Here is a 13,081-nt window from a genome sequence, read left to right on the forward strand (position 1 = left end):
CAATATTGATATCTATGGATATACTTAAGATATCTATACGTCAACAAAAAGATTTGCACTTTTTGACTATTAAATTGTTGCATTGAAAAGGATCTACAAATATTAGAATGCATCAACATTTTGAATAATTAATATTCCCAATCTTTTGAAAAAATCCTACAAGTGTAACCTTCATTACAAGGGCTAAAGTTGTATCAAATTACAAACAGTTTCTAGAAGGTTGAATTTGATATAGTTTTATTATGGAGGAGAAGAAAACATGCTCGCCTAACACTGTATACCAAGTCTCCTGCAACATAGAGTAGTGCACGCAAACTAAGTAATACCTTAGTTTGTCAAACATGAGAGCTTGTTTCTTTCCTCTGCTTCTTATCTACAATAGATGCCAAGTCTCCTGCAACATACACTAATGCACACAAACTAAGCAACAGCGCAGTTTGTCAAACATATGATCACCTGGTTTTGTTCACCGTTTAATACCCATTCAACTACACCTTAGGTCTTTATATTTGTGGGAATCATCATTCACCATCGTCCATCTCCTTTACACACAATCTCTTCTCTTTTCTTTCCTCTCCTTGTTATCTGCAATGGCTTCAAAATCATCAATTCTGCTTTTCTATCTGATACCCATCTTTCTCATAATCTCTTCTTCATCGGCTGATCAAGAAAAGAACTTGGTGTTTTACGTGCAAGAAACTACTGGGGGACCAAATGCTACGGTCATTATAGTTGCTGGAGTTAATGGGTCTTCTTCAGCTTATGGATTTGGGACGATAATAGTTGTAGATGACATTTTGACAGAAAAACCCGAGCGCTCCTCCATGGGTTTGGGGAGAGTCCAGGGAACTTTTGTGAGCACTGGATCCACCACCTTTCATTTGGAGATTTCTGTTGTATTTGAGAATGGGGCATACAATGGCAGTAGCCTTCAAGTTCAAGGAGCAGGTAACACATTTGTTGGGCCAAGGGAATATGCAATCGTTGGAGGGACTGGTTTGTTTCGTTATGCCCATGGATTTGCTGCCGTCACCACTGTTGCATCCAGTGGCTTTGATATGACTCTGCAGTATAATGCAACTTTTCGACTGGATTAGAATATTTGGGAGACAAAATATTAGGGTTTTGATCAATTATTGAATAAATTAGAGTGAATGCTTTAAGCTAGTATTTGGATTAAGGGATTTGACAAATGCAATGATATATAGCATCCTCATTCAAGTATTCATTATATACAAATAAAGATTGTTCATTGGCGTTGTTCTTTATGTATATTGCATGGCATTGATTTGTATTTTCTTGTGTGTGTATTTTCAGTCAATTGTCTCAGTCCCATGTTCTTCCTGTTGTGGTTGGTTTGTATTTTCCACAGCAAAAATGTTGGCTTTCTTAATTGACCAATAATTACTTGATTTACCTAGTCTTTGGGTGTTTAAGTAGAGGCTTATTACTCTAAGAATATACTAAATTAGACAGTGACCTGTGGATTAAAGTAATTGCAAAGATGATGATCATTTACATATGCAAAATAATCTTAATTTTGTGTAGATGATTCTTTGATATTAAAGGTTAATTAGGTAACTTAATTTTTAGGTCAATAATACAAAATTATTCAATTAAATTATATTATTATATATGAAGAGTTATGCCATGTTATGTGCATTACCTATCACCTATCACATGTTTCCTAATGATTAACTCTAAACAATTTGTATCCTTGAAAATTATATTGATTAGAATCAGAATAAATGCTTAAATGCTAAAGCAATGTTCCTTAAATTTTTGGATGAAATTGATTAATTATCACATGCATGATTATGTATGTTGTTAAAGTATGTTTCTTTGGCTATAATTATCACATGAATATTTTAACACATGTAATCAAGCATATAGGTGATTCTATGGCTAGTGGAATGGAGATGTTCCAAGAACCCTAATGTTATTGTGTCTGTGATGTCGAACTATATTCCATTTGGATGAGCTATACTTTAAATATAATTTGATTGTTGTAATGTGGTTTGATAAATTTTTGTTTATGATTATGTTGGGTCTTAATGCCTCTGGGATTATTTTTGTGTTGTAATGATATCTTAGTTGGCATTTTTAGATTTATCATTTTTTATATTTTTAAAGGGTTATAAAAGGCCTTATTTTATATGTTTTGTAGTTTTTGGAGCCTTAAGGTTGATACTTATGAATTAGATAACTTTTTGAATCATTATCTTGTACTAAGGCCAATATGTGACCCCTCTTAATGGCCTATTAAGAGGAGTGACAAATTTGAGGTTTGGGGGTTAGGGTAATTGACTTGTCACATCCCACTCCTATTCCCCAAATCTCATTTAAGAGTTTGGGAATATCCATAAGGTCTCTCACATGTGCGAGCCACCTTTATAAGGATTTCATGAGAAGATATTACATGTATTGTCACTCCCTCGTCGAAGACATTAAAATTTCTAATTCTTAATTTTGTTATGTTGTTGTTTATGTGACTTTACTCTCTTGTTATGTGAATATTCATTCCATTCTCATTTCAAATGAGTGTGGAGTTGAGTTGACAATGATTTCTTGTAGTTAATATTTATTTTTGTTACTAAAAATTTTAGTATTATGTTTTGAAGTAGTATAAGGATGGTAAGTGAAGTGATTCTCTTTTGTGTAAATTGATTCAATTTTAAACCTTGTGAGTTTCTCTATTGGATTGAGTTGGGTAAATGTTGCTTCTTTCCTGTGGGTGAGTTTTTTTTGGGTTTCCTTATTGAATTTCTAGCTCAGGAGAAGCATGTGAGCATGCCTAAGTATGAGAGGTGAGCTTCTCTATTAAAATTAGAAAACTTTGTGCCTTGTGCAAGTTTCAAATAAATCACGCGACCTTGCAATCCATGGGAATGACCTTCTCGCTTACGTTTTTATAGGAGAAGTGTTGGAAGAGTGGCTGAAAAATATGCGTTCTCAATATTTTGCAAGTATCTCATCAAAGATAAAATTAAAATAAAACCATGAGTTAGATTATTAGGTTTTCTTTTAAAAATGGGAGTAAGGTAGGGGTAGGGGTAGGGGTAGGGGTAGGTGAATGTTTCTTGATTCTCAATGTTCTATTAGATGAGTATGGGTATATGATTTCAAGAAAGTAATTTATAAATAAATTTCATACAATTATTTTGTGGTCTGTTGTTTATTAGATTAGATAACTCGACAGATTGTTAAATGATAAATATAAGTTTTAATTCTAATGTTTACATTACTTAGTATTTTGTATGTGTTAATTTTGAGGCATTATCTTAATGTTACAAAAGGAAGAACTTGTTATTGTTGTTCTACTTATAATTGCTCAAATTTAAGATTCAATTTATTGTTACAAACTAGCTTATATATATTTAATAATATATATAGAATTAGCTGAGAGATATCCTAGCTTGTATATATATAATAATATATATAAAATAAGCTAAGAGATATCCTTCTCAAGGTGTCTATTTTAATCAAATTATAATTTGGTTTAGTATTTTTCTTCAATTGGGTATAGATTTAAGGTCCAATTAAATACAATGTTCAATTAGATTAAGAGTTAGGATTTATTTTATTTTAATGCTTAATTTGGTTTATTATTGGAGTTAGGGTTCAATTAGGTTTACCATCAAGGTTCAATCAAGTGTTAGGGTTAGGATTTCAATTTGGTTTAGGGTTGGAGTTAGGGTTAATTTTTATTTTGTGTTCAATTAGATTTAGGGTTATGGTCCAATTTGGTTTATGCTAATTGAAACCTACCCTTAGTTAAAATTTAACCCTAACCCTAAATTTCAATTTATTTCTTTTAAGAGTATTTCATCTTTCCTTTCTTTAAGTACGAATGTTGATAAATTTATATAAAATATAATTGATTAAAAAAATAATAATTTGTATTGATGAGCATAAAATAATTTATAAACCACATTTATTTAACTCTAGATATATGAATAGAACTTTTCCATATCTAATTAAAATTATACATTGTTTCCATCCATGTCAAATTCACAATCCTTTAATTCAACCAAATCTGAAGAGAGGGTTGAGCATAAAATAATTTATAAACCACATTTATTTAACTCTAGATATATGAATAGAACTTTTCCATATCTAATTAAAATTATACATTGTTTCCATCCATGTCAAATTCACAATCCTTTAATTCAACCAAATCTGAAGAGAGGGTTTGTCAATAAAACCCTAAAATAAGAAATTACAGAAAAAGCTTAATAAGAAACAAAGATAATTCATCTCCTTCTAGAACAAATATATTTTTGTTCATTTTGACATTAGGGTTATGCCTAAAGAAACAAAGATAATGCATAAATAATGGAGGCGTGGCCAAGCTGCAACATTTATAAGATTATGGAAAAACTACAATAGTGGTTGAATTATATACTAATAGTAGCAATTCATTAGTTACAAAACACAACTACAAACTCAACATACAAAATAATATATGTCAAATTTACTCAAAACTCTTAGCTTAATAATAATTGTATTATTACACTAAAATCTCCTTTAATAAAAATTAGCTTTGAACTCATTAAAGTTTTATTTATCTTTTTGTGTACATAATTTTTGGTCTATTGAATAAGGGTATTGAATAATATTTTTTTATTTTTCTTTGTTTAGCATATTTTGTTTAAGTTATCTTTGAAGAGTATCATAAGTTGGACATTCATACTTTATTTATTTTTGAATGTTTGTATAAATTAGATGTTCAAGTTTCAAAACAAAAGATTTAACAAATATCAATTTACTTAAATATTAAGTCATGCAATAGTAAATTTATATTTATTTATGTATTTTAATAAATAATTGTCTTATTTTTATTGGTAATTATTTATTTTAAATGGTTAAGTTATTATTTTTTAAAGTATCTTGAAATATTATCACATACATAACACTTGAATAATTGATATTCTAACACCCTAAAAAGATTGAATACCTCTTAATATATCTTTATTGTGTTCTCTAATAAAAGCATAATTATATTACTATACTCAAAATAATTATAATGATAACAAAAAATGAAATGTAAAAATTATTAACTAAATAAAATAATTCAATATTGATATGTATAAATGTTCATTAGATATCTACACATTAACAAAAATAATTACTTTTGACTATTGTTACATTCAATAACCATCTAGAAATATTAGAATGCATAAACATTTGAAAAATTATAATGATAACAAAAGACTAAATATAAATTTTTCAACTAAATAAAATAATTCAATATTAATATCTATAAATGCACTTAAGATATCTATACATTAAAAAAAAAAAAATTGACTTTTGACTATTAAATTGTTGACATTAAAGAACAATAATTTGCATCACCATTTGAAAAATTAATATTCATTTTAACACATTGAAAAAATCCTACATGTGTAACCTTCATTACAAAGGGCTGAAGTTTTATCAAATTACAAATAGTTTCTAGAAGGTTGAATTTGATATAGTTTTATTATGGAGGAGAAGAAAACATGTTTGCCTAACATTGTATACTAAGTTCCTTGCAACATAGAGTAGTGCACGCAAACTAAGTAATACCTTAGTTTGTCAAACATGTGAGCTCGTTTCCTTCATTATCTAATTTAACTGTCGCTTAGGTCTTTAGTTGAGGCCATTCAAGCTTTTCTTTCCTCTGGTTCTTATCTACAATATATGCCAAGTCTCCTGCAACATACAGTAATGCACGCAAACTAAGCAACAACGCAGTTTGTCAAACATATGACCTGGTTTTGTTCACCATTTAATACCCATTCAACTACACCTTAGGTCTTTATATTTGTGGGAATCATCATTCACCATCGTCCATCTCCTTCACACATATTGATCTGTAATCAAGGCTTACAAATTCAATTCAAATTACATATTTATCTCAATTGCAAACAGAATTGCATGGCTATGTTCGTTAACCATTGAAATTACAGAGTTAGGTCCACTTAATCAGTTATCAACTTAATGACATACTAATTAACAATTCATGAAGTGAAATCGACATACTGAAATCAACAAAAATAAGTAGAAAGTAACAGAAACCAATTTGATAACGGAGTTCACCCCATGTTCGGGCTAGTCTCCGAGCTCGCTTAATTGCGACGCGGCTTATGCGAAGCTCAAAATCTTTGTTACGTCACAATCTGATCTTCAATTTGTAGATTAATCCTTTGCCATTTTATGGAAGGATTGTAGCATAACCGATACACTTTCCAATCCAGATTATTACAAAGAATCTCTAATTTGCATATACATAAACCAACATAATAATAAATGGAGAAAAAACATAATCCATTCGCAAACCTTTAATCTGCACACAGGTCCAAGACGCTTTCAACTTGCTTCTCCATTTCTTTTCAATCCTAAAGAATAGATAAAACTGTTGGGTATATGAAGCCCAACAGTCACATGGTCGTTTGTCTTCCCCAGAAGACTCTTCATTTCATATTTGATATATTTATATAAATGGCTGTGTGTGGACGTAGCCACTTAGTGGTGAACCACGTTAATCTTGTGTCTTGAGTTATTTGTTGTGTCTATTATTCTTTCTGCTGTTTTTTGTTCATTATTATGTGTTTTCTCTGCTCGTTTTTAAACTAACAATTGGTATCAGAGCTTAGGTGAAGTGATTGAGCAGAGATGGAAAGGTAGATAGATAAAGGATTGAAAATTCTTGAGAAGATGCAGAAGTTCGAAGTTAGAGAAATTAGTTGCTGGTATTGTGGCAAGCGAGGCCATGTCAAAAGAAATTGTTGGTTTCTCGAGAAGGCTAAAAGGAAGCCAAAAGATGAAGACATTGATCCAGTCATCGAAGATTTTCTTGCAAATTTAGACTCAGTGGAAAGTAAAATTGTACAAGCAAAAGTTAAAACAAAACGCCATGTTCATTGGTGGGATGGCTGGAAAAATGAGGAGACTTCGGCTGAAGAAGAAGAGGGTTTGAAGTATTCGTTGTTTGAAGATTTTCTTCATTTGACTAAAAAAGAGGATGCTGAAGCAAGTGAGGATGAAGTTGATGAGGTTGAGACCAAGACTTCGGAGGATTATGAAAAAAAAAAATTTATGAGGTTGAAGGAAGAGAATCTCCTACTCACCGACAAACTGATTTGTATGGAATAGAAGTTGATGGTTTTGTGTCGCATCATGAATATTGGAAAAGATAACTTTGAGAAAGAATGGGATTTTTCTGAAGAGACCGTATTTCAGCAAGAGGAAAGTGATGGGAAGCTCCTAACTGAGGACTCTTTCCTCACAAAAATGTATGCCTTGTTGATAGGAAAGCCTTTCTTTGGTGGAAAGAATCTACAAGAGGATTTAGGGTGCCTGGAGATTGAATATCCCAGGAGCACATGGATTATAGAGCTCACAGAGGCGGGAGAGAGCCTCTGGCTCAAGGCTGTGCAAGATCCAAAAGACTTCGGAAAGGTTGAGGATAAGGTCTTTAAGGAAAATGAATTTCAAAAAGAACAAAAGAGTGATGATTTATTGCTCCAGATTGCAGAAATAGAGGCGGAGTGGAATGCATTGATTGTAGGTACTGCACAAGTATCTGCACAAAATACAACAAATTCATTCAGTGAGGCAACCATGAGAATTGGGAGTGATGTTTGTAGGCTATTCACACCTGTACGAGAGTTTTATATTTGGGTATTAAAATTTGATAATGGTGATCTTCTAGATATTCTATTACGGGGGAGCACAAGAACAAGAGACTTTGATGGAGGAGTGTATTATGCATCTGTTGATAGTAGTGTTCCTGATTATGGATTACCGGATGAAGTAGTTAGAGAATATGTTTTTAACTCTGATCTGACTTGAGAAGATTAATTCGCACTATTCATGAACAGAGTTTGGCGATATTAAAATCTTCTCAAGAGCTGGTTGTAGTATGAGCCTTGGAATGGAGATGCAGGGAATGTTACAGGCTGTGCCAGTTGGACTTCACGGGGGAGATTGTTGGGTATATGAAGCCCAACAGTCACATGGTCGTTTGTCTTCCCCAGAAGACTCGTCATTTCATATTTGATATGTTTATATAAATGGCTGTGTGCAGCCCATACATGATGTACTGTGAAATTGGATATTGGTTAATAACAATCCTCCTTGCGTTTCTGGTGGACGTAGCCACTTAGTGGTGAACCACGTTAATCTTGTGTCTTGAGTTCTTTGTTGTGTCTATTATTCTTTCTGCTGTTTTCTGTTCATTATTATGTGTTTTCTTTGCTCGTTTTTAAACTAACAAAAATGACCTCTGTGAACAATACTTGGTATGCTGGATTACAACACTTGACTCATTTTGTTGAGTTTAGCTCAACGCTCAAGAATTTCGCTTAATTCTCTTTCCCTGAGAATGAATTGGCTTTTTACAAAACAATAAGACCCCCTTATATACATTTAAAAATGCTATTTAGAGATTACAACAATAATATTCCCGAAATCCCCAATATCGCCTAATTTTAAATCCTTTTAGATTTTAAATGAAATAAAAATCTTTTGAAAATCGGACTTATAGGTTTGTAATTATGGGGTTTGTTTTGTATTTCTCTTTCCCTTTTTCTTTCCTCTCCTTTTGTATAAATGAAATCCACCACCTCATTTTGTATAAATGAAATCCGCCTGGATCACATATTCTCTTTTGCTTTTCTTTCCTCTCCCTGTTATCTGCAATGGCTTCAAAATCATCAATTCTGCTTTTCTATCTGATACCCATCTTTCTCATAATATCTTCTTCATTAGCTGATCAGGAAAAGAACATGGTGTTTTACGTGCAAGAAACTACTGGGGGACCCAATGCTACGGTGGTTATAGTTGCTGGAGTTAATGGGTTTTCTTTAGCTTATGGATTCCGAACAATAATAGTTGTAGATGACATTTTGACAGAAAAACCTGAGCGCTCCTCCATGGGTTTGGGGAGAGTCCAGGGAATTTTTGTGGCCACTGGCTCCACCGCCTTTCATTTGGAGATTTCTGTTGTATTTGAGAAGGGGACATACAATGGCAGCAGCCTTCAAGTCCAAGGAGCAGGTAACTCGTTTGTTGGCCCAAGAGAATATGCAATCGTTGGAGGGACTGGATTGTTTCGATATGCCCATGGATTTGTTGTCGTCACCATTGTTGCATCCAGTGGCTTTGATATGACTTTCAAGTATAATGCTACTTTTCGACTAGATTAGAATATTTGGGATACAAAATATTAGGGTTTTGATCAATTATTGAATAAATTAGAGTGAATGTTTTAAGCTAGTATTTGGATTAAGTTATTTGATAAATGCAATGATATATGGCATCCTCATTCAACTATTCATTATATACAAATAAAGATTGTGCATTGGCGTTGTTCTTTATGTATATTCTATGGCATTGATTTGTATTTTCTTATGTGTTTATTTTCAGTCAATCGTCTCAGTCGCATGTTCTTCCTGCTGTGTCTGGTTTGTATTTTCAACAGCAAAAATGTTGCTTCTTAATAGACCCTTCAGTGTTTGGTTTTGTTCCAGCATATATGCTGTTGTAGCAGCCTCCTGATCTCTTGGTTTTTGGCTTTTTTAATTAAATTTGTTTCCTCCAATAAAAGAAAAGATTGAAAGATAATAGCTCTAAATAATTTTTTTATCATATTGTAATAGTATTGACTAATTATAAACAAAACTTTTTATTATTTTTACTTTCAAACTTTATAAAATAATATGCTCATAAATAATATGTTCATCAATTTAAACAATGCTTATTAAATAATAATATTAGTAAAATAAAAATTAATAATAATATGTTAATATCTCTTCTTGAAGTTGTCTCTTTATTAAGAATGATTGTACACCATTATATAGCTAAAGTAGAAAGAGTGAAATGTGATTGCACACCATACATAGCCCTAATGCACCTATTTTCCATGGTGTGTTTTTTTCAATCATTTAATACAAGTTTGTTTTGAAATCCTTAAAGATTTAATCTTTTTTTTTTCTTAATCTACATAAAATTTGGTGTTTAGGATAGGTGTGTTTTATGTAATTCTAGACAGCATTTGCAAATGTAGGATCATGATGATAGTTTAAAAAAGAAAATTAATGTGATGAATATCTCATAAATCAGACATAGTTCTAATGCACTTATTTTCTAAGTTTTGTAGTTATATAATTGATCAATCATTTAACACAAATCATCTTTGAACTCTTCTAATATTTATTTTTTATGTACATAAGTTTGACCTTTTGGATATGAAAATTATATGTAATGCTAGATAGTGTTTATGTATTTTTTTTGTTTAACATTGTGAAAATTAAATATCTAGAACTCTTTTCCTTCTTTTTGGATTCATTTTAATCATGGTGTTCTTTATGCAATGATTTGAATACAATTTGATTGTTTATGCACTTACAATTGACATATCTTATTATCCTATTTTGATTCACCTCCACACATCTAGAAACTAGTTCTAAATTTTCTATTTTTACCTATTTTCCTACTTATATTGAAATTATAGCATAGAATTATTGACTCTTTTTTTATACAAACATCCATTCTAAAATTCAAAAACTTAAATGTCATCTCCATCCTACAATCCATTATATAAAATCTTTGGTACACCCATTCTTTTAAAAAATCAAAATCCAAATTAAGTGTATATGACATCCTCACCCAACTATCCACTATCCATTATATACAAATTATAGTTTTCATTGTATACTTTTTTTATTGCTAAAGAATTTGAATGTTAATAGTTCTAAATAATTTGTTTATCACATTGTAATGACATTCACTAACTATTAAAAACACTCGTTATTATTTGTACTTTAAAAAATTATAAAATAATATGCTTGTCAATTTAAACAATTCTTATTAATAAAATATAAATTATTATAATTATTAATTTGTTATTATTTTTACTTTAAAAAATTATAAAATAATATGTTTGTCAATTTAAACAATGCTTATTAAATAATAATATAAATAAAATATAAACTATTAAAAATTATTAATTTGTTACTTAGGCGATTATCTATTAACAACACTATTATTTTTACTTTTAAAATTTATAAAATAATATGCTCATCAATTTAAGCAATGCTTATTAAATAATAATATTAGTAAAATATAAATTATGAATAATGTGTTAATATTTGATTTGGTATACTCATATTCTTTTTGAAGATGTCTCTTTATTAAGAATAAATGTGAAGCATAATGATAGCTACAAAAAGAAGAATGTACTCCTTAAAGATTTTATTTTATTTTTCTTAATCTACATAAGGTTTGGTGTTTAGGATAGGTTAGTTATATGTAATTCTAAATAGCATTTCCAAATATAGGACCATGATGATGTTTAAAAAGGAAAGAAACAATATTAATGTGATGAATATCTTATAAACTAGACATAGTTATGACACACCTATTTTCTATGATGTGTAGATATACAATTGGTTGATCACTTAATATTGAACTCATTAAACATTTATTTTTTATGTGCATAAGTTTGACATTTGGAATATGAAAATTATATGCAATTCTAGATAGTGTTTATGTAAATTATTTTTGTTTATCATACTTTTCAAAGTAAAAATAAAATTATTAAAATAATAAATAGTATATTTTTAAATGTAAAATTAAAATTTACATCTAAAAGTAAAATGATTCTTGAAATAAGTAATCTAATAAAATTAACTTAAAACTAAAATAAAATAAAAAATAAAGTAAACAATGTAAAGATGAATAAAATTTGAATAGATAAAATCAATTTTCTTTATATAAATAAAAATATAATCAACAATATGAATAAAATAATTTGTAACTGATTTAATAAAGTAAAATAAAATAACTCATAAGTAATTCTAAAATAAACAAATATTTTTTGACTAATTCTCTCCACATTTTGACATATAGTTATATTTAAGATATCTATACGTGTTCACATTAACAAAAAAATACATTTGAGTATTAAATTGTTGATATTCAAGATATTTTGGGGTTAACCCCGCAGTGCAACAGCAAGTTGCATCCCACTATTGATATTGGGTGTTCGATTCAAATCTTTGCCCAAACGTTGGTTTGTGCCCCCCACGTTGGTGTCCCTCTATTTGTGCCTTGTTGTGTGCTTGGACCGTCGTGTTGCTTCCTACCCTTGTGATTGGTGCTTCTCCTGCTAATGGCATTAATTCCTCATGATGTTTATTGACCTTGGACTACGACGCTGATACTAAGTTGGCAAACCTGACCCATGACAGAAGGATGACGGTCGTCCGGTGATTGGTATTCCTCGGTGCAAAGGTGTTGATGCCTTTGCCAGGTGTTCAACTGCCTGTTCATACCCCAAATAGATGGAATGATAATGTGTTCAAGTGGAGTGATAAGGAGTATATATGGAGTGATAAGGTGGATTGTTGAGAGATAAGGAGTGGGAGATATAAGGTGAATGGAGATAAGCGGGAGGCATAAGGAGTCTTGTGGAGTGATAAGGAGCAAGGAGGTATAAGGAGTAATATGGATATGAAGGATTGATATAAGTTGCATGAGACAAATATTGGGAGGCGTTAGTGCCTCAGCATGTTCACCATGGGTATGGGGTCCCCCATTGTGACCCCACTTGTTTATAGCTCCAATCAAAAGCGATTACCGATTAAAAAAAAGATATTCAAGATATTTTGATACTTATATTTCAACGTCTTGAAAAATAATTCCTTTCAACACTAACCTATTTATTAATCAAAAATCAGAATATAACATATATTTTTTTATTTTCAGTTAATTAATAAATTCAATCAAATTTATAGTTTGATGAGCGCATAAACATTGCCCAACATCATGGATTGAAGTTATATAAAATTACAAAGAGTTTCTAAAAACTTGAATTTGATATAATTAAGACTATTATGGAGTGAAAAAATAGCATGCCTAACACTATATATGCCAAGTCTCCTGCAACATAGAGTGGTTCACACAAACTAAAGAAACCTGGACTTTGTCAAACATGTGACCTGGTGTTGTTCATTATCTAATTCAAAACTACAATTTGTCAAAAATATGAGATTGTTTTGTTCATTAACCAATTCAACTATAGCTTAGGTCTTTA

At 30.6% G+C, this 13,081-nt stretch overlaps 1 protein-coding gene across 1 annotated transcript; it reads left to right on the forward strand.

The window, feature by feature from the left end:
• Window positions 1–558: 558 nt before the first annotated feature.
• LOC131056361 (dirigent protein 1-like) lies at window positions 559–1,097 on the forward strand. The gene has a single exon (XM_057990721.2). The coding sequence runs from the start codon at window positions 591–593 to the stop codon at window positions 1,095–1,097; it is 507 nt and encodes a 168-aa protein (XP_057846704.1). The 5' UTR covers window positions 559–590.
• Window positions 1,098–13,081: the final 11,984 nt, after the last annotated feature.

Source organism: Cryptomeria japonica, chromosome 7 (assembly GCF_030272615.1).
Source record: "Cryptomeria japonica chromosome 7, Sugi_1.0, whole genome shotgun sequence".
NCBI classification, from domain to species: domain Eukaryota; kingdom Viridiplantae; phylum Streptophyta; class Pinopsida; order Cupressales; family Cupressaceae; genus Cryptomeria; species Cryptomeria japonica.